This window comes from Ovis canadensis, chromosome 21 (genome assembly GCF_042477335.2).
Source record: "Ovis canadensis isolate MfBH-ARS-UI-01 breed Bighorn chromosome 21, ARS-UI_OviCan_v2, whole genome shotgun sequence".
Classification (NCBI taxonomy): Eukaryota; Metazoa; Chordata; class Mammalia; order Artiodactyla; family Bovidae; genus Ovis; species Ovis canadensis.
The window spans coordinates 33,112,978-33,139,301 of NC_091265.1; the positions used below are offsets into that span (position 1 = coordinate 33,112,978).

At 48.4% G+C, this 26,324-nt stretch overlaps 1 protein-coding gene across 4 annotated transcripts in view; it reads left to right on the plus strand.

Moving 5' to 3' along the window:
• The window catches only part of TENM4 (teneurin transmembrane protein 4), an 844,684-nt gene that overhangs the window by 724,794 nt on the left and 93,566 nt on the right, over positions 1-26,324 (plus strand). For all 4 annotated transcript variants that reach the window (XM_069564905.1, XM_069564907.1, XM_069564908.1 and 1 more), the window contains 2 exons: positions 10,822-10,968; positions 23,292-23,508. In XM_069564905.1, coding sequence (XP_069421006.1) covers positions 10,822-10,968; positions 23,292-23,508 — 364 coding nt within the window. The remainder of the gene's footprint in view (positions 1-10,821; positions 10,969-23,291; positions 23,509-26,324) is intronic.

A 26,324-nucleotide genomic window follows, 5' to 3' on the forward strand; every position in this document is an offset into this window, starting at 1 on the left:
GAGAAGTCTAGGCTCACTCCATCTCGTCTGTAGCTGGGTTCAGAGTTATGACCAGAATATATGATTAGGACCCTTCACAGAACTCTGCAGATCAGAAAGCTAAGAACACCAGCTGAGCCAAGAAATCCCGTATATTATGGCTCTCCGATGGCGTATCCCGGGAGATGGTCTCTAAGCAATTTTGGATCACTTTGCAAACTTAGGTGAACAAACTTGACTAAGATGAAGGCTGCAAAAGCCCCAAGCATCAGTAAAGAGTTCTCCTTCTCCAGAGGCGCTTCCTGGGGTTGTTTTTCCACACGGGGTGATCCTGTTTTCCACCGTCTGTCCGTTCACAGTTTTGTTTGTTCGGTCCTGCATAATACACCACTCCCCTTTGCGTTTCTTCCTTACATCCTGTCAGCTCATGGACTCTGCAGGATCTTTGAGAATGAAGGGGAAGCACGCAAACCCGTTTAAACTCCTCTTCCCAATTTTCCACTTGGCTCTGCAGCCTCTGGGAGCGTATTTCATCTTGAAGCACAGACCACAAGGAGGCTTGAACTAAGAACATAGCCTTTCATCCACGAGCCTTTGGAGGCAAATATATATTGATGAACAGCAACAGTATCTGTCCTGTCCAGAGGACTGAAAACATAAAATTTATGCTTTTTTTTATGAAGAGAGTAAGAATGTTCTCACAGTTTATAGAACCCTAGGGCTTCCAGATAAGGCCTCACCACTGCAGTTGAGCCCTCTCTTACGGACTTCTGGTTCACGTGTGAAATCAAGCTAAGTGTAGGGGCCAGCCCAGCTGAAAACATCAGCCCTCCAGGAGGTAGCCATCTCCCCAGGTTTCTTGGGAGCACTTGTGAGGGAGCTGTAGAGGGGGAGATGTGAGGGGAGCCCCTCCAAAGGCTGTGACCACAGCCTAACGGGGAAGGTGAGATAGTGTGACTGATGTGTGCTGGGGATGAAGAGGTCTGCCCTGCTCCAGACGCACAGCCAGGCACCCACATATATGCACAGCAGGCTTATTCCAGAGCCACGTTTGACACCCATCCTCACCAATAGGTCCTTGGTGGCTCAGACAGTAAAGAATCTACCGGCAGTGCAGGAGACTCGGGTTCAGTCCCTGGGTAGGGAAGATCCCCTGGAGAAGGGCACGGAACTCACTTCAGCATTCTTGCCTGGAGAATTCCATGGACGGAGGAGCCTGGTGGGCTACAGTCCATGGGGCTGCAAAGAATCGGACACAGCTGAGCAACTAACATTTAACACACTCACAAATAAGCAAAACCTCAGATTGCCAAATAATGCACTGCTTGAATATAACCCCCCAGTGGTGATGTATGATCATAACAATGGCGTATGCGTTGGAAAACAAAGCATACATCATTCTAAATACCTTTTTGAGTTCATCAGAGTTGAGAAGGGGTCAGGGTTTCTTTTCTTTCACAGCGACCTCCACTGACCTGCATCTCACATTCTGTGTAAGAGGCACAAAGGAGAGACGCATCTCACTTAGAACACCAAGCATTCTGCATTCATGTGGGTGCATGTGTCCATGGAAAATACAAGAGTGGCAAGCAGATAGGCTAGCAGTATATTTGACCAAAGACTCAACCCAGTCCCCTAGTGTATATCAGAGATGACTCACATCTTGCCTGTCTCCGAACCCCAACCTTCTGCGGGCACCTCTGTCCAGACAGGATTCCCTCACTCTTGCACAGCAAAGGGAAGGTGGATGGTGCTCTGGGCAGACAAAGTGCTAGTTTTCCGTGAAGCTGACGGATCAGGAGCATGGCCACTCTCGCAGCTTCCCATCCTCCTCCTCCTCCTCCTCCCGGTTTCCTTATCCACATGTCCTCTTGTTTATATGATCACATTTCCAAACGCCTGGATCCCAGAGTGGGTTGACGTTCCTTTTGGCCCTTCCTGGAGAATGTGCTTGCTCTCCCTCCTTCTCTCCCGTGTTGTCCTGTCTTTGGTTTTATTTTCCTCTCCCTGGCAGGTCTGTCCCAAATGTGGGGTGCGGCCCCCTTTGTCTCCTCGGCACCTGGCATGGTTGTGTGACAGGCAGTGTTGCACTTTCTGGATCCTACCTTAAATGTGCTGTCTTTTATTTCCCAAGCGCACTATCTGGATAGGGTAGTGAAAGGTATGGTCTTCCTCTATTTCCCTGTTGTCTTTGTGCGTGTGTTTGTGTATGGGCATAACAGAAGAAATGTGCATCTAGAAATACACGTGGACCCTCTGAACGTGGTGTCCCGAGGCTGCCACGTCCCGGACTTTGTCACAGCATCCACTGCCCCGCGGGCAGGGTTTTGATAACGAGACAGTTGATATACCTGGAGTGTCCTTCTTCCCTGCTCGCAAGTGCTCAATCTGTTTTTGACATTGCCATCATGCTGTTATCCTTCCCTTCCCATACACCCTTTCTGCCCCATCTCATGTCACCCTGCCCATCCCTGTGGCCCCTGGTCCATCAGAATTGAGTTGCTGGGAACCAGGGTGGGTGGTCTGAGGCAGGAAGCGACAGAGACCCAGGAGCCACCTAAGAAATCTTTTAAGAACTCCGTTCCCACTAGATACTGTGCCAGGCTCTGGAGAAATGAGGGGAAAACAGACCTCTGATCTCAGGGAGTAAATGGTCAGTTTGTTTGGATTTTTTTTTTTTCCTTTCTTCAGAGAAGGCCTGACTTAGTTAAGTTTTATCTTTGCAGAGTGTTCCCCACAGGCAAAGTAACTCTTGCCATTTACATTAAGTTGATGGGACCTAATTTCGCAAAAAGGCCTCACTGCTGTAAGAAGAGGAGAAGGCAATGGCACCCCATTCCAGTACTCTTGCCTGGAAAATCGCATGGATGGAGGAGCCTGGTAGGCTGCAGTCCATGGGGTCACTAAGTGTCAGCACGACTGAGCAGCTTCACTTTCACTTTTCACTTTCATGCATTGGAGAAGGGAATGGCAACTCACTCCAGTGTTCTTGCCTGGAGAATCCCAGGGACGGAGAGCCTGGTGGGCTGTCGTCTATGGGGTCACACAGAGTCAGACACGACTGAAGCAACTTAGCAGCAGCAGCAGCAGCTCTAAGAAGAAGTCTCTAAATGATCATATATGTGTGTTCCAGAAAGGCTCCAAGATCCCAGGGGGGAAACACCGTGCCATCTTCATCTTTTTATCCTTAAGCCCTCACACAGCACCGGGCATCAAATATATGCTCAGTGCTTAGGGACACACACTCTGGGGTCCGACTGCCAGAGTTTGAATCTAAACTCCAACACTTAATGAATGCAATGGCCGACCTCCCTCCCTTCCCTTCAAGAGTCCTTATGAAATGAACATGATAACAGAACTTGCCTCATAGGGCTGGCACGAGGATTGAGTAAAGTAGAGAATGTAAAGTGTTCAGCACGTGGGCAGGAGTGGTGCTCAGTAAATGTTAGCTGTGCTGTTTCATCATCATACTCTTAGCCTTGCCCTTAATTTGGAGAAGGACTTCATTAGCCAGGCTAATTTTTGAAACTGTAAAGAAAAAGACTAAATTGGCTTTTAATAAGAGATAGCAACTGCTGTTTAAAAATTCATGGAAAGGATTTTAGGGCAACCTAAATGACTGAATGCATTTCAACTGAGATATCTCTGCCAAATACAGCAAAGGTGATTGTGGGGCCCATCCAATGGATGCCTGGTGTTGAGAAGCAAGGTTCCTTGAATTTTACATACTGGCCTTCCACCAAGAATAAAATTATTGCAGGAAGAAAGAGTCACACCTCTGAGCCTCTTTAAAATAGGCGTTTCACACATGATCATCATCAGGGGAATCCTCAAGATGGATTAAGTTTAATAATGTCACCATGTATTTGGTGAATGTTTTTCCTACTCTGTGAAGTTTTTCCACATCCATGAGTCTTAAGTGAGTCCTGTGAATTTTTTTTAATGGAACACATAGAATTATACTCATTTGATTGGAAAAGGAAATTAAAGTTGAAGAAGTTGAGTGGCCCAGCCTGGATCATACTTGTAGTAAGTAGCAGAACCAGGATTTTGTATTTCCTGGCCTAATCCATATTTCCAATATTCTTTCTTCTGTCATAGTCATGAAGAATGTCCCATTAATTTCCAATGTTCTTCCTCTAAACCACATCTTCCAAGCTGACACTTTCACCAGGAAGTAACCCACATTCTCTCTCAAGCCACCTGTTCTGATCTGCAGTTCAGAAAATATTCACCAAACCTTGAGCTAGAGTAGGTCAATGAATCATAAGTCACTTTAAAAGACAAATGTTTCTTACCAAAAATCTAGTTCTCCACCAAGCCCTCATCAGACTGGCTCTCTGGTATAATGGGTGCTGCTGCTACTAAGTCGCTTCAGTCGTGTCCAACTATGTGCGACCCCAGAGATGGCAGCCCACCAGGCTCCCCCGTCCCTGGGATTCTCCAGGCAAGAACACTGGAGTGGGTTGCCATTTCCTTCTCCAATGCAGGAAAGTAAAAAGTGAAAGTGAAGTTGCTCAGTCGTGTCCAACTCTTAGTGACCCCATGGACTGCAGCCTACCAGGCTCCTCCATACATGGGATTTTCTAGGCAAGAGTACTGGAGTGGGGTGCCATTGCCTTCTCCGAATGGGTGCTAGTAATTCCCAAAAAAGAATTCAGAGGTTGGTATATGTAAGCCTGGGACTTTTCAGAGTAGAGTATTTTGCAGTTCAAAGACAAGCCAGCTTTTGTTCTTTCTGTCCGCTTGCCTTGGTAGACACTGGAGAGACAACAGCCGCTCACCAAGTATATTGACCTCCTCCTAAGTGTGAGGAAATGTGGAGCCACACAACCGAGGCCCCAGCCTCCCAGAGAAGTCACTAAAAATATATTGTCACTAAAACACTAAAAATAGTTCCAACAAAACATGGTGAGGATTGTGATAGAGGACATCCCACGGCCACTTAGCAATGAGAGCCCTCCCCAGCTTAGGCAGGACCTCATAGACCAAAACTGTGGGCCATGACATAGCATACGAGAAGCCACTGAAGGCTTTTAAAAGCAGGATACTGACTAGATGGGGCTTCCCAGGCATCAAAGAATCTGCCTGCCAATGCAGGAGATGCAGGTTCCATCCCTGGGTTGGGAAGACCCCCTGGAAAAGGAAATGGCAACCCACTCCAGTGTTCTTGCTGCGAAAATTCCATGGACAGAAGAGCCTGGTGGGCTGCAGTCCATGGGGGTTGCAGAAGAGTCGGACATGAGCGAGTGAACAGCACGCAAATGACTTGATGACATTTATGATTTGGAAGGATCAATCTGGCCATATTGTGGGAAAAGTGGAGAAGGAACATTTAGGGGCAAAGAGACCAATTAGGAGGCTATTGCTGTCACCTAGGTAGGAGATGATGGTGCCCTTGTCTAGAGAACTGCCTGGAGGGGTGAAAACACACAAGACAACCAGAACGAGAAACGTAAACGGGATAGGTATGTTGTATAGCTCCTCTACCACATAAATAAAAGCTAAATACCTTCAAGGATTCTGAAAGTCTTCTAGCTTCAAAGGAGCCTTTGTAGGCTTAAACAAGAGGTTGGAAATAAAGCAGTCCCTTGTCATTTAAAGGGCATTATTTCTTTTGAAAAGCCTAGCCCTTCTCTAAACCTTAAAATTCTATTATTTTGGGCTCTGGAAAATGCCCAGTATGAATCCTTCCAGAGGGGATTGTTAACGCCACTTGGGCTCTCTGAATTATTGATGTGTTTTAGGGTTGTGGAATTAATGAGTTTTAGCAGCAGGTAAAGAAGGGCATATTGCTTTAAGAAAGTCAACAGGTTCCCCCCCGAGAGGAGGCCTCTTCATACTGGCTAATGGGAGGTGTGATGATCTCAAAAGCAAATTGTTGCGTGAGAGCAAACCTCACTCAAGCCACAGGTACTCCAGGTGTCTCTGAAACCCTGAAACCAGCTGGACAGTGCAGACCCTCGGGATACAGACTGGTCCATTTAAAGAAACTGACCGTGGAAAGAGGGTTCCTGTGATTTTACATGTAGAGTGGACCCTCCCTGAGGACACGGGCTCTTCCTGGCAGTTTCAGAGCTGCACAGAATGTGTGCACCAGGCCCTGTGTGCTAAGCGGAGCTCACTAGAGCAGGGCTTCCCAAAGAGGGTTTTGTGGAATCGAATTTTCCACATGATTGTAAATGACTGGGGTGGCAGCTGGAGTTCTGAGGTCAAATTGGAAAATGTTCCAATAATCAGATACATAGGTTTCCTTGTTGTAAGACTCCCCGGAGGCTTTAATGTGTTTAATGTGACTTTCTAGGATGAGAATATAGGATATTTGTTTCCTAAACTTATTTAACTATAGAGGTTTGTTTTTGAGGAACTCATAGAACTGGTAGTTCAAAGAAGTCACTTTGAGAAGCATTGTTTGCGATTATAAGACCCGTTTTAAATTGTCCTGGAACAAAAGTGAAAGTGTTAGTCGCTCAGTTGTGTCTGACTCTCTACGACCCCATGGACTGTAGCCCACCAGGCTCCTCTGTCCATGGGGATTCTCCAAGCAAGAATACTGGAGTGGGTTGCCATGTCTTCCTCCAGGGGATCTTCCCGACCCAGGGATAGGGATCGAACCTGGGTCTCCTGCATTGCAGGCAGATTCTTTACCATCTGAGCCACCAGGCAAGCCCCATCCTGTCTTAAATTGTCTTGGAATAAAAGGTATAGATAAATAGAGTATAAAAATATTGAGGGCAGAGGCTATATCTCATCTTTGTATACCCCAGAATTAATCCATGCCTGGCATCCAGTAGGTATTAAGTAAAGTTTGTTGAAATCAAGAACAGAATTATCCAATTTGAGGTTATTTTGACCTTCTCTATTGGGTGGTAATACTGGAAGGGCCTAACAGAGCATCTCATCCAAACCTTTATTTTGTATTGAGTTAGCCAAAAAGTTCATTGGGGTTTTTCTGTAAGATGTTATGGAAAAACCCAAATAAACTTTTTGGCTACACCAATAGATGAGGAAATTGAGGTCAAGAAAGAGGACAAATTACTTTGCCAGGATCCCACAAGTTAGGCATGCAGAACCTAGGTCTCCCGCCTCATCCACTGATCCATTTCAGCTCAAATATATGGAGTGCTGGCTCTGTGCAAGGTACTAGTTTAGGTCCAAAATTGCCTTTATGGAGGTTACATTCTAATGGAGGGAGTAGACCTTAAATTATTGCAAAATGAATTATTTAAGTATGTTTGGGACAGTTGCTCTCAAGAAGGACAGAGCACTAGGAAAGTCAGGTGGGCCTGGGCTGGGACTCGGGGGCCCTGAACCCATCTGTCTTACTGCTTCCTGCTGAGCTGCATGTTGGCTCCATGACCACAGCACTGGGTTTGTCTCAGCTCTCTCTGTCAAGGTTTGTATTCATGAGGACCATAGCTTTTGACCCAAATGTTGAACAGTTTGGACTGACAAAGTGTTATTTTTTGATTCGTGAGTTTCGTAGTGAAGTTGGACCAATACAATGTTAAATAAGTCCAATAATAATAATAGCAGCTATCATTTATTAAATGCCTACCTGTGTTATCCGCTGTGCTAAACAAGTGGTATACATTATCCCATTAACCTTCTTAACAGCTCTTTGGATTGGGTATTAGCTCCATTTTACAGATAACACAACTGAACTCGGAGAGTTAAATGATTTGCCAAACATTGCATGGGATTCCCCAAGACTCTGCCTGCTAGTGCAGGAAACACAGGTTTAAACCCTGGATCAAGACGATCCCCTAGAGAAGGAAATGGCAGCCCTCTTCCTGGAGAAGGAAATTGCAGCCCACTCCAGTATTCTTTCCTGGGAAATCCCATGGACAGAGGAGCCTGGCGGGCTACAGTCCCTGGGGTCGCAGAGTCAGACGTGACTTAGCAACAGCAACAAAGGAAGATCGTGGCACTGGGATTTGACCGTTCTGTCCCGTTCCAAAGTCCACATTCTATATAAGGTTTGGTTTTTATTAAAAATTTAGGATTAAATGGTGTGAAATTGACACTGCCTTAGACCATCAGGATCTGAAAAATATAACCAAAAGTTACTTAGTTTTGGAAAGAGTGTATGTAGAATGCCTAGCACAGTGGTAAGACGGCAGCTGTCGTTGTCTTCACTGTCCTGAAGCATCTAAATCAGGCTTTGGCAGACCAAATCTGGTTCATCCCATTTTTATAAATAATGTTTTGTTGGAACACAGCCATGCCCATTGGTTTACGAATTGCATGTGGCTCCTTTCAAGCTATAATGGCAGAATTTGGTAATGACGGAGCCAAAAAGACCATATGGCTCACCAGGCACAGTATTCAGTAGCTGGACCTTCTAAAAAATACTTTGGAATGCATGTAAGAATTAAAGATTTTAAAATTTAAAAAATAAAAAACTAAAATTAAAAAAAAAATCTTTAAGCCTGAAAAAATGAAAAATAAAAAAATAAAGAGAAAAAAAATAAAATAAAATAAAAAATACTTTGCTGACGTTGATCTAGGTAATTGCCTCAGTTTTCTTTTTGCCTTTCTATGGCCCCTATCTGGGGTTATGGATACAACTTATGATATGACAGTCCCTCTACCCAACCTAGAGAGAAAGTCATGACATGGAGAAGACTCAGACACTGAGTTCAAGCTGTATGTCAGGCTTTGTGCGCCATGCATACATTATCTTATTTAATCCTCCCAACAACCCCATTTTATAAGTACACTGAGGCTCAAAGGAATTAAATAAGGTGCTTGGGTCTTACAGCCACTGAATGACAGAACCAGCCTTTGGTATGACTCCCAAGCTTGTGCTCTCATTCAAGAGAAATTCTTTGTGTCTTACACAAGGCTACACCTTGGAGCAAGAGAAAGCAGTCTACTACTATCCTTAACAATTGGACCCTTGTTCCTCCGAGACTAATTTCAACATATGAGGCTTAATTTAAAGCACGTCTCGGCTGGATGGAGAAAACTTTAAATGGACTAATTGGAGAAAGGAGGGAGGGAGCTTGTAGGTGCTTAGATCAGGAGTGGCTGAGGTCAGCTTCTGAGACAGAATGCCTGCGCGTCACAGCACTGCTCCTGTGCTTCTCAGCTGCTGTCTCGAATCCTTCTGGGTGACCCTGCTGGTGCCGTCCTGCTTCTCCCAACAGGCTTCTGCCAGGCAGCGACCCCATAGTCTATATTTGCTTCAGAGTTTCTGTGGGACTCCCTCCTGGGCTGGGAGTACACACTCAATAAATGTTTCTTCCTTTGAATGGAAAACACAGTGGCCAGATTGACTGGTGGCTATGTTGAACATCTCAAGTATAAATGAACATGTTCTTTTCTTCTACTTTGTAATACCAGTCAAGGATAAAAAGGCCTTGAAATACTACAGTTTTGGATTCTAATTGATCTACCATCTAGTGAGTGCCTACCTTGGCCTAGGCCTCGTACCAGACAGCCATATCCATACTTGCTTCACTTAAGAGTAAGGAGTCAGTTTTCAGTTATTTCATGATAGAAAATTCAGTTTATAGCTGTATTTGTAGCAGTTTGTTGCTCTTAATAATAAAACAAGTTTTATAGATGGCAGAGTGCTTTCACATCCATACCTTCCCCTGAGACTGAGCAGGGCCAGAAAGAAGCTATGGAAGGCATCCTGGTGAGGCGTTTTTTGATGGCCCCTCTAAGAAAGGAGTTGGCAGATTTGTTAAAAATGAGGACTTGATGAAAACCAAGCAGCAAAATAGAAGCAGGAATGAAGCATGTAACTTAGCAGATTCTTGAAAAGGTGGTAAGCAAAAACCTGCAAGCTTCCTGGAATAATAATAACTCCCACCTTATGATCTAGTCAAAGCAGAACTCAGGCAGAGTCTAAATATTGCCTGACCCTCCCTGATTAAATCATCCCAGCCCTCACAGACAGATGGCCACTCCCGTGTTTGGTTCCCGCCATATTTCATACATCTCCCTCAGGGCACTTAGCAGTGAAATATTTTGCTCATACAAATCTGTCTCCTTTGATAGGCTGCATGCTCAAGAATAAGAGCTAGGCCTTATGCATGTCTGCACCTCCAGTGCTAGCCCAGAGAAGGTGCCTAATAAGTGACAGGCAGGCGGACAGATGTACAGATGAATGCAATTAGGGGAGAGTGGCCTGCCCGCACCTGCACTGGCCTTCCCAGACAGCCCTCATTAGCCGCTCTGTGGCAGTCGTCCAGGCTGCTCTGAGTGGCTGAGGATCAGATGGGAAGAAAAAGACCCCAGGACTCTTCCTAAAGCAAAGACAATTGTTCAGGAGGAAATTGGACAAAACAAATGCAAAGCCCAAGGCCCCATACGATGGACCTAGTCCCAAGGCCTGAGAAAAGTACAGCCCTTTAGAATGAGACCCAGGTGTGCTGAGGGGACAAGAGGAGTAAACGCAGAGATGATCATTCGTTTGTTTTAAACAGAACAGAGGCAGGAACAACCGGCAAGAGTGAGCAAGGAGTGAAGACTCAGCCCCAAAGCTCCACCGGCCAGATTTGGATAAGTCCACATCCATTGACTCTGGCTCTAGAATCCTGATCACTTTGGAAAGGGAGGGTTTTGGGTACAGAAGGTGTGGGCTTCAGACCTAGCCCCGCCACCTCCTGATAGTGCCGCGTGGTAACCATGTGGTCTGAGCCTCTGAGTCTCAGCAGCCTTAAATGTAAGGGGCAGTTCTAACGATAGGCACCCCCAGGTACTGAGGGCATCAGTGTGCTGATGACTGTGAAGGTCTTCTGTGAGCTGACAGGTCAAGTGTGAGTGTGTGTGAGCACAGTCTGTGCCCGTGGTTGATCAGACCCTGATTCTGGTTGCTTTGCCTTGCAGAGGGTTGCCCTGGCCTGTGCAATGGCAACGGCAGATGTACCTTGGACCTGAACGGGTGGCATTGCGTCTGCCAGCTGGGCTGGAGAGGAGCTGGCTGTGACACGTCCATGGAAACCGCCTGTGGCGACAGCAAAGACAATGATGGAGGTAGGGCTCTGGCACCCAAGGGCCCCGTGCGTCTCCAGGGCAGTGGGAGACGCAGAGTGGAGGGTGGGCATTACTGAGTGAATAGGCCACCAACCCACCAGCTGTCCAGTCCAGGGAGCCCTCAGGGTAGTCATAAGACAGCAACTGTCATCTAAGGAATAAGCACGTATCCTTGTTGTTCCATTGGAATTAATTAAACTTAACTGATACAAACAAAATCCGTTGCCATCTGACAGCAAGTGCAGAGGAGAAGGCATATGAATGAAGGAATTTTCTCATAATGCATTAATGGAGTGAGCTGCCTAGCAAAGTTATGAGATTCCCCCACTGGAAGTGGACAAGAAGAGGCTACCCCAGTTCTGTAGCACAGAAGGTGCCAGAAAGGATGCTTCTCCAGGGGGAGGGTGGTTGAGTTACCTTTGGTCGAGGTCCCTTCTCTGGTTCTGGTGATAACGCTCACCAAGAGTCCTGGGGACCATCTTTGCCCCCACACCTTCTGTCCCTGTGGGTTTGTAGTAGAATTCATCTTTGCTATTGGCTTTTGTTTTTTTCAAGTGCTGGGCAGTCAGAACCCTGAGGAAGAGAGGCCTACTCTTGTGGAACATGTATTAGCTTAGAATGAATAGGCCAAGGTTCTAATCCCAGTTCTGTCTTTGGCCCTCTGTGTGTCACTAAGCAAGCTACTCGAGTCAGTGGGCCTCACACTCCCTACTTATAAAATGAGGCCCTCAGATCATCAGAGCCCTTCCAGTCTTTATCTTAGTCCTAGGACTAACCTTTGTCTATCTGTTGTGTGAAACTTGGATAAATACAACCACAATGTGCTTTAGTTTCCTCCTTGGAAAATGGGATGATTCTTTGTGTCTCTACCAATCTCAGAGGATTAATAGAATAAAAAGATATTCGAAAAAAAAAAAAAGAAGATCGGAACATTTAGCCCTCCTTTTCGAATGATGGCCTAACAGTTGACCTCATCAAAAAGATGTGTTTATGCAGCTTCTATGTTTATGCCAAGGGACTTTCTGGTCTAAAACTGAAAATCCAAGGCCAGAAACTCAGCATCCCAACCTTTGGGAAGCTTCTACTTAGTGTGGTTCAACAATCTCAGAGCAGCATGAGGACTGAAAGGCCAGTGTGTGTTGTCGTGATTATTCTGGTTCACTTGCCTCAAGTTGGCTCCAGCTGCTCTGGGCTGTTTCAGACCACTGGTCTTTGTCCGAGCCCCCAGCGTTCAGACCTTATATCTGCTGCCTGAATCCAGGAGGAGGCCAAGCCCAATGCATCCAGTCCTTGGCCCCGTGGAGTAATTTTCCACAAGGAGCCTGTGGGGTTGGGCCACGGTAGGCAGGCAGAGATAGCAGGTCCATGCTCTCCTCCTAAGACCTCACAGGACTGAAATGTCCCTTAACCTGAAACGTGCAAAGCTCATTAATTCTTCTGCTGCATAAATATCCAGAGTTCCCTGTTAGGGGGCCAGGCACAGGGATGAATAAGTCCTGTCCCCACACTGCAGGAACTCAAATGAGGGAGAAAGACCAAAGTGAAGTGCTAACAGACAGTGAGACGGGCTGTTGCAGAGTTCCATATTGACTATCGTGGGGGTAGTAAAATGTTCATCAAGAAGGCCATGCTTGAGTAGGCAAGCTTTATTGGAAAGGAGAGAGCTTTCCATTTGGAGAAAACATTACAAGCAGAACAAGGGCACCGTGTAGCCCCGCCTTCCGGGAAGATAAAGGACAATCATGTTTGATCTTCATAAGAAGGAGATGTCAACCTGATTATCTCCCTAACTGCCCCCTTCACTTTGCCTGTGTAGACACAGTTCCATGACCAGCAATGACATTCATGTAGTTAGCAAAGAAAGGGAGAGGAGCCATACCATGAAGTCATTCCCTTTTCAGGAATCCAGGATGTTGGCCAAAGCCTTCAGAGGGCTGTTGAATATCCACAGTAAAAGAACTGGTTGTCCTTGAAAAGTGCCAGGAGAAGGTATAGCTCCCCAAAATGCACATCCCAGAATAAGTCATAAAACAAGGTCCGTTTACTCCGTCACATGAAGCACAGTGCCCACGTACCCTCTGTTCACTGTCCTGCAGAGCTAGCCTCCCAGGGCCCAGACTCCCCAGGGCTGACAGGGCAGGTGGGTACGCAGGAGCCCAGAGCCCCACAGCCCTGGAAGGGCTTCTCATCATTGGAAATGGGGCTGAGCCAGACCCCAGGGGAACAGAGCCTTCTCCAGCTGTCATGGAGGTGAACCAGCAGGAAGTGGAAAAGAATAGTCAACAAATCGCCAAGTGCAGGAGAATATACCTCTTCCATCTGCGGAGCATGTTTGGACTGGAGTGAGCTTTTATATACTTTCTAGCAAAGCCACACACAAGTACTGTAACCTGAGGTCACTCACTCAGCAAACATTAACTGAACATCTCCTCTGTATCGGGCCCTCTCCTGGGTTCTGAGACTTCAGAGACAAGTAAGACACAGTCGCTACCCTTGTGACGTTCACAGTCTGGAGAGAGAGAGAGAGAGAAACAGCACCTGTCACAGATGGGATAGAATCATGGCAGTGATAAAGGAGCATCCCTCATGCAGCTGATGTTATCAAATGCCTGGTACCCCCCTGGGAACTGTGATGTCCCATGGGGCTTCCAGTCTAGCCAGGAAGACATCCATGGATCATCCTGGTTGGGAAGACAATGGGCTGAGGGGACCACACTGTTGAGGGAGCTTGACCTTGGGTTCTGAACTGCGAAATGAGGCAGCAACCCACCTCAGGACCCTCTCAGTTTGGTGGGCTCTCTACCCATTGGAGGAGCCAAGAAGAAAGGGAAAGGGGTCCCCCCTCCACTTTGAAGGATGGCACAGATGAAGCAACTACAGGAGTTAGGCTGTCCCCAAGTGCTGAAGGGGGCAAGACTGTCCTCCCTGGCCCCTCTGGATCTTGGCCAAACAGGGGCAGTTTTAGTGGAGGGGGAAACAAGGCAGGCTCTACCCAGCAACATAGGGTGAGCCAGAGTAAACACTTGGCTGTCTGAGGTTTGGTCAAGCACACAGTCGTTGGGCTCCTGCTATCTCCCAGGTCGCAGGCTCCTTTCTCAGAGGATATCAAGACCAGCGAACATGGCCCAGCCTCTTCTCCCTCAGGAAGCTCACAGTTATTTGTAAGAAATCATTATTCACACATCTAATGGAGGCAGAATGAATGAGCACCTTTATTTCAGTCATGATGTGGGACACAGCAGGATCCCAGATAAATAAGCCAGAAAGTGAAAATGATGTCACTCAGTCATGTCTGACTATGCGACCCCATGGACTGTAGCCCGCCAGCCTCCTCTGTCCATGGGATTTTCCAGGCAAGAGTACTGGAGTGGGCTGCCATTTCTTTCTCCAGGGGATCTTCCCAAACCAGGACTCGAACTCGGGTCTCCCACATAGCGGGCAGACTCTACCGTCTGCGCCATCAGGAATCCCTAAATAAGCCACGGTGGAGGGAAAAAGGTGTTAGAGTCTCGCTGAGTGATTGCTTTTGGCTGATGTGACTCGGGGGCTTGGAGAAGGAATTCGCAGCGGTTACTGTGAGTAACAGGACTAGAGGAGGCAGAGAACACAGACTTGAGCTCCCTCCTACTGCCCTGCCCGTTGCAGACAGGAAAGCTGGGGCCCGGAGCAGGGAGGTGATGTCACAATCATCAGAGTCGCACAGAAAGTCAGTAACATGGCTGGACTCGGACCCGAGACCCTTGAGCCATTCTGTGTGATCTCGTGGACCGCCGCCCCATGGTGTTTCATCTTCCTCCCAGACGTGTAGTGTGAGAGCTTAGTCCAATCTAAGTAGGCTACAGCAGTGCCACGGGGGGACCAGAGGATGACAGTGATAGCTCATATAAGCAACTGGGCACCCACCCAACAACACTGGGGGGTGTCTGGTATTCTGATACCCTCACTATGTCCTTATGATGGGGAAGCTAGGGCTTAGCAAAGGGAAGCATTTAGCTCAGGTCACACAGCTGGCAGGTGGCAGAAACTGTATAGTCCCTGGGGGCTGGCCACACAAGAGCTTTCCAGCATGCCTGGACCTCAGCCTCACGATTCCATCATAAACCTAACCATGGCCCTGCAAGTTATCTGAAAACTCCTGGCGTCTCTTCCTTCCCAATTTGCTAGGCTTAACTCAGTTCTTTACAAACGAAACTTGAACTGCAAGCTTCATGAAGAAAGCTGTCGCAGTGGTTTTTAACTGAGACCCCCGAAAACGTGTTTCGCTGTATGGCTGAGTTGGGTTTCGCTTTATTGGTTTGCTTCTGTTTTCGCTTATGGTTGTTGTCTAGATTTTAAAGCAGAGAACAGATCCTGAATGTGAGTTAGTGACTCCCAATCTCTTAATCCGCTGTCAGGGCTGCCCAGTCAATCTAACCTGCCTCCAGATTTTACTCCAAGCCCTGGTTGGTGAGGGGCAGCAGCAGGGCAGGCTGGCAAGCAAAGACCCTGACTCACCATGTGGTACGTTTGACAAAGAAGATGTGCCCTATGCTTACGTGCCCTTCAGAAAGGCCCCTGTGACACGCTGTCCCATGCACCTTCTCACATGTTCTCACCGACCGTCCGAGGGGGCATTTGTGCCCATTTCAGAGATGGAAAAACTGTGGCCCAAAGATGCTTGTTGTTGTTGTTCAGTCACTAAGTTGTGTCCGACTCTTTTCAACTCCATGGACTGTAGCAGGCCAGGCTCCTCTGTCCCCCACTACCTTCTGGAGTTTACCAAAGATGCTAAGTGACTATAAAATAAGAATAACAAGGCCTGCCTTGCAGGGTTACTGTGAGGACTACAGAGGGTGTATTTAAAGGGCCTGAGAAGCAACATACCACAGTGATTAGAAGCAGGATCTGTGCCCAGACGGCCTGGATTCAAATCCTGGCTCCCCCATTTGGTGGCTGTATGACCTTGAGTGAGTTATTCAACTTCTCTGAGCCTCAGCTCGTCACCTGCAAATGTCATCTCTCTTTGTCTTGCTCCTTTCCACCTGTAATCACAGAAGTGTGATGTTTATTATAAAATAAATACTCATAAATATTCATATATAAATCACTTTTAAAAATTAGAATTATATTCTCTATAAAATTTTACAGTCTACTGTTTAGACTTATGATTAGACTGTATTTTTCCATATCGTAATATATCTTGACCATTTTCATCTTTTAGTTAAAATTTGTATTCCAAACTGCTACATGCTTACCGCTAGAAGGAAAAAAAAATTCAAATATACATAAATGAAAACAGTAGCCATCATTTAGAGAGCATCTCTAAGGGCCAGGGGCTGGGCTGGACATTCTGTGTCCATAAACTCCAGCCCCTCGCGATGCACTTGAAAGGCAGATGCTTAGAGGCTGGGAAGCTGAGGCTCATGGAGCTGATGAGGCTTTCCCAAAGTCACACCGTGAATCAGTGGGAAAGCTAGGATGCAAATGGAAGCCATGCTTAAAAAGAAGTCAAAGAAAGGAAACATCCACTGGAATTTAAGCACCCATACCCCTTGTGATAAAGGAGCTTAAAGCAGCTTCAAAGTGTGTTCATCTCTGTAGACTCTGTTGGCCCCATAAAACAATCATGGATTGCAATTCAGATCATTGATAGATGCAACCTGGAGGGAGAAATTTCAGGAAAACTGAGAACAAAGCTCTCTGTCCTCCCTTCTCCTCCTCATCTCCCATCGTTGGCACATAAAGCCATAGAGTTTGGCCACACTTCAGACTATCTCTAAACCACGTTTCTTATGATAAGAGACAAGAGGAAAATTGACCTTTAAAAATCCTGCATTCTGAGGAGCAGATAAAGATTTTGCAAGCCTTTTCACCGAAGGCACAGAATTTATTACAGCAGATGACAAAAACTTCTCCCAGATGTGTACAGACGAGGAGGCACATTCCACCCTCCACCCCCCGGGGCCTCCCCAGATGCTGCTCACAGCCTGCCATAAAACACATCTGGGGCCAGACTGCAGGCAGCCGCGAGATGAGGTCGGTGGGTGGGCTGCTGAGCCCGGGGAAGAGTTAAGCCTGCAGAGAGAGCTGGCTGGACTGGTTAGACGCTGTCCACAGGCCCATCAGGCTAAGGGACCAAGCAACCAACTCTGATTAAAAGAGTTTGCTAGGCCATGAATTGCCCACACCCGCCCCTAGCTCTGCTCTCCTTTCAAGTTCTTCTTGCCCATCCTTCTAGTCTCAGTTTAAGCATTCTGTCTTCCAGGAAATATTCCAGCCCTCAGCCCATATTGGGGTCCCCTCTTTGGGCTTCCACAGCACACCAATTGGGGACCCCAGTATGGGCTGAGAGTTCCTTCTTCCCCTGCACATGGTTATCTCGCTCTGACTCGGCACACTTGGAAGTCCTTTGGAGGCATGATGGTTTTCTTCCTGTCTGTCCGGTGCCTAGGGCAGGGCCCGCCAGCCATGTGGCAGACGCTGAAGGATCAGAGCAGACCTGTCCTGTGTGCCCGCTTTCTAAGGAGAGGAGCAAGCTCTTCCTAGGGTGGAGGGGGTGCGGGGGCACGGATGACTTCTGTCACACCCTGTAGCCCTCGATGGGCCCAGTCGAACTGATGGAGCTGTTTGACTTGGGATCCTCACTCATTCATTATTCATTTTTTCATTCATTCAACAAACATGCTCACGGTGCATAGGGCAGTGTGCTATATGCATATGGGATAAGAAGCAAGTCACGTCTGCCCTCTGTGGACGGGGGAGCCAGGACGTCCAAGAAATGATGGAGAAAGAGATGCAGGCCGTGGAGTAGGGCCTGAATTTGGAGACAGAGAAGAGAGCAGGGCCCCAGCTGCCACTGCACTAGCGGCGTGGTTTTGGGGTAAATCAACTAACCTGATCCCAGTGTCCTCTTTGTAAAGATGAGAAGGCCAGCTCCGTCACCACCTTCTACAGAACCCTCAGCGCCTGTGGCTTTCTGTGAACGTTCCAGCAGGCGGCCACCAGGGTAGATGGGCCTGTGGCGTAGAAAGGCCACAAAGTGACTGTTAGGCGGGTTAACCCCGGGGGCTGCCCTCCGCTCCCCCCAACAACTGATGGGGACACTGACAGCGGAGAGGGACTTGGTCACCTGAGGCCGCAGCACGCCCTGGCAGCTGTGAAGATCACAACACAAACAGGGAGCCACTGTGGTCAGGACTCCGACTGATGGCACAACTCTTCACCCGTTCCTAGGTGGCACCCCTCTCTGCAGAGGGTGATGGACACCAAGCCCTTTTTTATTGAAGTTCTCATGGCTGGAGAGTGACAGGTTCAGGGAAGGAACCCTGTCTTCAGGCTTCTTAGCCTGGATTCTTTCTCTCCACTTGCCCTTCTCAAGGTCAGGGACACCCATGGGTAGGCTGGGCACTGAGGAGGAATGCAAGAGGAGATGGCACAGCCCTCATCCTCCAGGGGGTGGCACAGGACGTACATGGAAGTGTTAGCAGAGCCTCGCTGCACACATCAGGTGGCGTCTCGTCCCCACGTGGCATCTCGCCACCATGTGGCGTCTCATCACCATGGGACTTCATGTTCAAGGGTCAGGAGAACAAGAACTACTCTGGAAAGTTCATTTAGTGCCCCGGAGACGTGGCCACCTTTTTCTTTTTTGCTCAACCTACCATTCATTTCTTTTTTTTTCTTGCCTGTCTTTTTAATCTCTATTCTGCCTTTTTTCTAGCTGTTTCCTTCTCCCTTCCCTGCACTCCTCTCTCCCACCAGAGGCCGCAGCTGGGTGCAGCGTTGCTGAATGGCCGGAGCCTGAACGGCCTCTGACCCTTCAACTGCCCTTCTTCACTTCCACCATATAAGGAGAGAGAGGAGGCCTTAGAACTATATGGGTAAAGGGAATTTCTGGAGGAAACGTGTAATTTCCCCCAAGTTGGAGTTTTAGGGTTTAGGAGGGCTTTATTGAAGATTTGAAAGAAGTAGAGGAAAACCTTCTCTATTTTCCTGATGGGTTTGGGAGTTTTGCTTTTGCTGTTATGATCACAGGGGTCTCTCAAGGAGAATAGGCAATGCAGCAAACATGGACAAAAGTCAACCAATGTGTGTATAACATACAATTAAGTGAGATAAGTGCATGGAAAATCTAAATGTCTTTAGCCAAAACCTGAGAATCTTGAAAACCATATATTGCTGTGTTTCTAACTTACCCCCAAATTTACTTTTCTATCCCCACAGTATACTTTTTCTTCTAACTATGACTTTTCTAAAATTTGTCATCCATGCCGAAGAGGCTGAAACCGTGCAAGAGTCTCGGTTACTGTGAGCAGCTATACACCCTGCTGCAGGCTGCCATATGCTGCATTTGAAAATACAGAGAAGGGTTTGCTTGGAAGCCGGTCTCAAAAACTGTGGCTCTGATGAGAATCTCGTGGGCCCTACTCATTTTAAAACTATTGTTATGTATCTCATTTAGCTGTGATGGTCTCTATTAGTAGGGTTTAGCCCACATTTACAACTCAGCAAATATTTGCCGACTGAATGATGAGGGAGCTTCCACATAGGGAGCTGTAGGCGGGCAGCATTCCTGGCCGGACATTAATCACTCTGTGCTGTGAGGTCTACAATAAACAGCTCCACAGTCCCAGAGTGTCTCCTAAGAGCAGGGTGTGTGATACGTCCCCATTCGGAGAACCTCAATCTTCAAGTCCCCTGGGGTCTCTGCTTCCCTAACTCGTAGGCGTGTTGCTGTGGCTGTGTTTCTCTGATTCAGTTCTCCAAAGCCAGACAGACCATCTGCAGAAAGAGCTGCCCTGAAACACGGGTGTAGGGAGGGCAGCTCTGTTACTGGGATCCCTGTTCAAGGGAAGCACCCAGCCAGGGGCGAGTAGTAGCTCATGTCTGTCAAGCCCTTGCTCAGGTGCTGGTCTTCGTGCTAAGTGTGCTATGCCCGTGATCTCACCTAACCCTCCCAGCGTCTCTCTGAGCAAGGTCTGACTGTTCATGTTACAGACAGGTGAACTAAAGCTCAGAGCCCTTACAGAGACTTTAAAATTTCTACCCAAATAGTCAACTAGATCATCACCAGGGCCCTCTCACCACAAGAAGCGGCAATTTTGTTTAAGATGGCATTTTTCTAAAGGAAAGAAGTAAGGGGTATGGAAAACCCCAGATTCCAGAGGCATGGAGTAAGCTGGAAGCTAAGGCAGTGGGTGGGGACCCTGAAATGAGTCAGCCCTGGTCTCTAAGAGCTTGCTGTGTGGGGAGGGAGACAGAGAACATGAGAATTATAATACAGAGAGATGAGTGCAGTGGTGGAGGTCACCAGCATGCTGGAAGAGCACAGCAAGACTCATAAAGTCGGGTTTTCCACTTAAATAGTTCCTACATCCCTTCAGGGACAGAGAACCTTTTCTATTTCACAAAGAACTGAGTTCAGATTCCGAGTCAGCTTCTTTACTGACCAACTGTGTGATCTTGACCAAGTCACCTTACCTGTTGGAACCTCTGGTTCCTTCCCGTCAAAAACGAGGGCTATGGTGGTGACAGTGGCTACTTCACAGAACTGGGAAGGTTCACGGACATTTTTCTTGCAAACATTTCTTGGAAAGCATTTAGCACAGTGCCTGGCCCTCAGTAGGGCGCAGCTGTGATCATCATCATCGTCATTTAATACAAAAACCGAGAGTAGTCATTCCTGGCTAACCTTCCAGCCAGGACCAGAGAACAGGAAACCGCTCTTCCAAGGTGCCACGAAGCAGGGTGTTTATGAAGAGGTGAAAGACTGGTTTCCAGGGACTGCTCCGGTGGTAAACAAGAGCAGGCAGGAGCTAATAAAATTTCAAATTAGCCATGACTTTTCACGGCCCTTCAATTGTGCCGGCTGATTTAATGGTCAGCGTCCCTGCTCGCCGGGATTGAATAATGGAGCATTTCTGCAGAGTTATGGATGCGGCAGCTGAATCTGTCATGCGAACATCAATAGCAGAATGCAAATAACCCTCAGCTCGGGCTGTAATTATGTGTTTAAGCAATGTCTGACAGGGGCAGCCTGAGAATGTGTGATGGGGCCAGCCGACTGCGGGAGAAGACAGGTGCTTGGCTCGGCAGTTAGCTGCTGGACCTGGGAGCTGGGCCAGGAGGCACGAGGCAGGACCCAGGACCTGGCCCGAGTGAGGGGAGGCCTTTCCGCCACATCTCTGGTGAGCACACGCAGGACAATTGGCCCCCCACTTTGGGGAGCCATGTTCCAGGGTCAGGAAGAGAAACTACCTCTTGTGCTGTGCTTAGTTGCTCTGTCGAGTCCAACTCTTTGCGACCCCGTGGACTGTAGTTCACCAGGCTCCTCTGTCCATGGGACTCTGCAGGCAAGAATACTGGAGTGGGCCATTCCCTCCTCCAAGGGATCTTCCCAAGCCAGGGATTGAACCCAGGTCTCCCGCATGGGAGGCAGATTCTTTACCATCTGAGCCACCAGGGAAGCCCACCTCTTATTAAGCACTTATGATATATCAGGTATTCTGCCAGATTTGAGGACATATACTGTGTTTTTCACGTAAATAAGAATTATGTAAGTAGCACTCTTATAAGTCACAGTAAGAGATGTGAGAAACTGAGGCCAGGGAGTTTAAGTAACCTGACCAAGGTCACACAGTAGTAAGTCTCAGAGCCAGGATTTGACCTCTGGAGCCCATTCTCTGTACCACTGTGCTGCCCTCAAGGAGGGCAGAGCAGACGGGCCTTAGACACCATGCAGAAGTTGGGAGAGAAGGACAAGGGATTTTTTTGTCCCAACTTATTAAGGAAAAAAACTGGATTTCAGGGAGGTCATGGAGCTTGCCTGAGGCCACAACACCCTGAGACTAGTAAAGAGGCTTAAGGGTGCATGTTGTATGTGCAGAACCCTATAGCCAGCCTCTATATTGTAGATCCACGGAGACAAGAGAAGGAGTATATCAGAGTTGAAGAGATGGAAGTGAAGAGAGGTTAAGTATGGGGACTCATTCAAAGCCATTCTTCCAGGCAGTTCTGGGGCTTGCGCTTCAGAGTCTGAGCCTCGGGATCCTCCCACCATACCACACTGTTTCACAGAATTGAATGAAGATAATGCTTTTCTGCCTTTTATGGACTTGATTCATATGTCATTTAACTCATTCCATTGTCACTCGTTTATTTAACAGTCAGGTCTTAACCACCTGTGCTAAGTGCTGGGGCTACATCAGAGACAACCAGAGCAGGACCCATGCCCTCAGGGTGGTGGGGAAGTTTGCCCAGAATCACTGGAAGCAGAGACACAGAATCCCAGCCTGCAGAAGGACACACGTGCTCAGGCTCTTCTCTGCCTACAGAGCGCACAGGCTGCCTACAGTACTGCTCTGGGCAGTGTTGGCGTTTCTAAGCTGTTCTATTGGGTGCCCATAAAAGCGCTTTGGGATAATGAGACCGAAAATCTGTGGTCTGGTGGAATTTCTTTCTTTGCACTTCAAGAAGCTGCAAGCTACAATATAATTTTCACTCCTAAAGAAATCCACCCATGTGGTAAAGAGAATTCTCTGCTAATGACAACTTGGTCAGTGACCTGAAACCATCCAGCAAACTCACAAAGCCCCTCTCACAGAAGGCAGAGGCGGCTCCCCGCACATTTGCCTCGCAGCTGGGGGAGAGGCTGGAGCTCGGCCGCCTCTTCCTCACCCCCAGATCGCATCAGTCTACCGTTTTTACCTCTCTGTTGTCTCTCCAAACCACTGTCTTCCCTCATCCCCACTGTTCCTCCTCTAGTCTCAGGAACCGTTATCACTCCTGCTGCATGGAGGCCCCGGCTCCCACAGCTCCTTTGTCCTTGATACAGGAGATGTGCTTTCAGCAACACAGTGACTTTCAAGTGAAGTCATCCCCTGCTTAACACCTTTCAGTAACTCCTGTTGTCCAGAGGGTGAAATACAGACTCCCTAACGTGGCCCGGGAGGCCCAGCTGTCTGCTCCTGCAAAACTCACAGCCTGATCTTGTGCTATTCTCCTCACTTTCTGAGCCCAGCGTTTGAAATTAGCGATCCAAATTGTCCAGTGTGTTCTCTCACCTCAGGGCCCCCAGACATAGACTTCCTTCTGTCTCTCTGAAAAGAAAATAAATAACACACGTCACACTGCACACTGGCTTGTCCGTCTCTGCTACTAGACTAGTGGGGTGGGACCTGGAGCCCCTGAATCTCCTTGGTGCCCAGCAGAGGCCTCAGCTTGTATCAGGCACTTTTATACCGTCCTTCAGTGAGTGGAAAGTAGAGAATTGAATGAAGGCAGTGTGGACAAACGATGCAGATTGCACATAGCAGTACAAACGCCCTGCTCTGTCACCCCTGCAGACGGCTTGGTGGACTGCATGGACCCCGACTGCTGCCTCCAGCCCCTCTGTCACGTCAACCCGCTGTGCCTGGGCTCCCCCGACCCTCTGGACATCATCCAGGAGACACAGGCCCCCGTGTCCCAGCAGAACTTGCATTCCTTCCACGACCGAATCAAGTTCCTCGTGGGCAGGGACAGCACGCACGTCATCCCCGGGGAGAACCCCTTTGACGGAGGGTGAGTCCAGCTCTGGCCGTGGTTCTCAGAACGGGGAATGAGCCACCTCCAGGGCTCCATCTGTGTGGCTGGGAGTGGGAGGAGGCTGGGAAGGGGTACACAGCACTGAAGGCTCTGGGTGGACCATCGAGGCGGCAGGGAAGCGGCCTCAGGTACCCATGTTTAGAAAACTGCTCTCCAAGGCATCTGGAATTTTCACTAGCAGAGCTGTGTTGTCCTCGCTGGGTGATGGATGGAGAGAGTAAGAAATCAAAGGTCCAAGGGGAATCTTGGATCAATACCCACTTTGCAGTCCGATCTTACTGATGCCCCGGGCTCCAGATGAGCTGAAGGCTCTGACGTCTTCTCCCTCAGAGCTGATGCCGGAGGCTTTAGTAGGCTGGGGGGTGGGGTTGCCCCTGCTGGCGCCCAGGCACATGCCCAGGCATCCTTTCACCAGTGTTCAGCGGTGTCTCGTCTGCTGGACAGTTTGGTACCAAGGTCTGCACTGTGCCGAAATTGCAGACTTGAGTGGAGCCCACTGGTCACTCACAGTCCACTAGGGAGACAAAAAGTCGTTCCAGCGTGATAGGCCAGATAGGTGCCCACAGGATACTCTGGAAGCATAGAGAAGGCGCTTCTGGGCAGGAAAAGGCTAAGACTTAAGAAGTGAATCTTAAAGATGACAAGCAGCTCAGCCAGGCAGAGTTTTTCAGGGAAGGAGAACAGCTTCTGCAAAGACCCGGGGCAGGAAAGAGTACATGCATGCGTGCTCAGTCATGTCCGACTCTTTTGCGACCCTATGGACTAGAGCCTGCCAGGCTCCTCTGTCCGTGGGATTCTCCAGGCAAGAATACTGGAGTGGGTTGCCATGCCCTCCTCCAGGGGATCTTCCCAGCCCAGGAACCAAACCTGGGTCTCCTGCATTAGCAGGCGGATACTTTACTGCTGACCCACCAGGGAAGCCCAGGAAAGGATACAGGAGCCAGCAAAAGGCAGCGCTCTTTGCTCTGCTCCCCAGATCAGGGTCTCTGACCTCGGGAAAGATAGCTAAGCAGGAGGGAATTGTGATCATTTCTTTTGAACATCTTCCAAGGTAGTGTCTATGCCAGATACACACAGAGCTTTCTCAAAACGTCAGCCCAGTTCAGCTCAGCAGTCACGTGCTGTGCCCTCTGTGTTCATGCCTTCTGTGCCAGAGAGTTCCTGCCCTAAGGGAACAGGGTAGGGGTAGGGAGGAGGGACAGGAAGAATGAATGACATTCCCCCAGTTCTATTTAAAGAGGGAAATCCGCACAGCCAGTTATCAGCTTCATCGTCAGCTGGCTCTGAGGAATGCTGGAGAGAGGACTCTCTTACTGAGATGGCTGGCAAGGGCAAGGAGGAGCCTCACCTCAATAGATCACCCAGAACATCTGTTTGTAGTTCAGAAGCAAACCTGAAACTCACACAGAAGTTAGGGCTGAGGATCTTGATTCAGGCGCCATCAACAAGCAAGAGGTAGATGAAACCGTGAACACCTCAGGTGTGTGATCCAGGAAACTGTGGAAGGAGGGAGGGGCAGGAACCTAAGAAGGACTCCTGGGGAGTCACCTTGGGAAGTGGTATTACCATCCTCAGAGAGGAGCTGGGAATCCACGGAGGAGGCCCTCTCCTAGGACGTGATGGACCTGGGATTCCAAGGCCTAGACTGCCCCAGCCCTTCCACACAGGGAGCAATGAATGACAAGATGGGAAGAGAGAAGTCAGGGGAGTGCCCTGAGCCCAGTAATCGCGGCATCCTACAAGTGTGTCAGAGCATTTGGACTTTAACTTTCTTAGAGGTGAGAGTATGTGAGGGTCCCCTTCAGCTCACCTTGAGAATACCGAGAGCCTCAGAGGTTAACGGATCTTCCCCAGTGCATAGGCCAGTGAAGTGGCAGAGCCAGGAGCAGAAGCAGAGTGAGGAGAAAGCTACTCATTTATCTTGGCCAGAAATTCTGCTTTTGTCTCCAGGTACAAAGCTTTCTGCTCTTTCTATTCAATTGTGTGATTTTGTATATATGCTTGTGGGCCTTCCCGTGGCATGAGTTCTTTTAATCAGCTGGTTGTAGGAATATTACTCCTACCAAGGGAGATATTATTTAATACTTGCTTAACCCTTCTTTACTGGACTGTCATGGGATCTGATTAGGGCTCTGACTGGTTGGCTGCTGATGGCTCTTCTGATTAAGGGGTGTCCTCACCATGCCATCCTGATCAGTGGCAGTGGGGACCATGTGCTCTGGTGCTTCACCAAGCCTGGTGCTCACATTGTCACAGATCACGTGGCACCTACCCAGGAATTTAGGTATCGCTTCTAACAGTCTGACATGCCCTTAAGGAGCCTGTCCGGTGCGGAACTTGAGAAACCTCTGCTGGAAGAAATGGGCTGCTCAGCAGAGAGAAGAGAACATGGGCTTTGGAGCAAGGCCAGCTTGTGTCTCAGATCCGGGCTCTGCTACTGCTGAATGCACGTGGCTTTGGGCAAGGGCTTAATATAGTGAATATGTAAATTTCTGCTGCTGCTAAGTCACTTCAGTCATGTCCGACTCTGTGCAACCCCATAGATGGCAGCCCACCAGGCTCCCCCATCCCTGAGATTCTCCAGGCAAGAACACTGAAGTGGGTTGCCATTTCCTTGTCCAATGCATGAAAGTGAAAAGTGAAAGTGAAGTCGCTCAGTCGTGTCCGACCCTCAGCGACCCCATGGACTGCAGCCTTCCAGGCTCCTCTGTCCATGGGATTTTCCAGGCAAGAGTACTGGAGTAGGGTGCCATTGCCTTCTCCCATGTAAATATCTACCAACCCTCTAAACT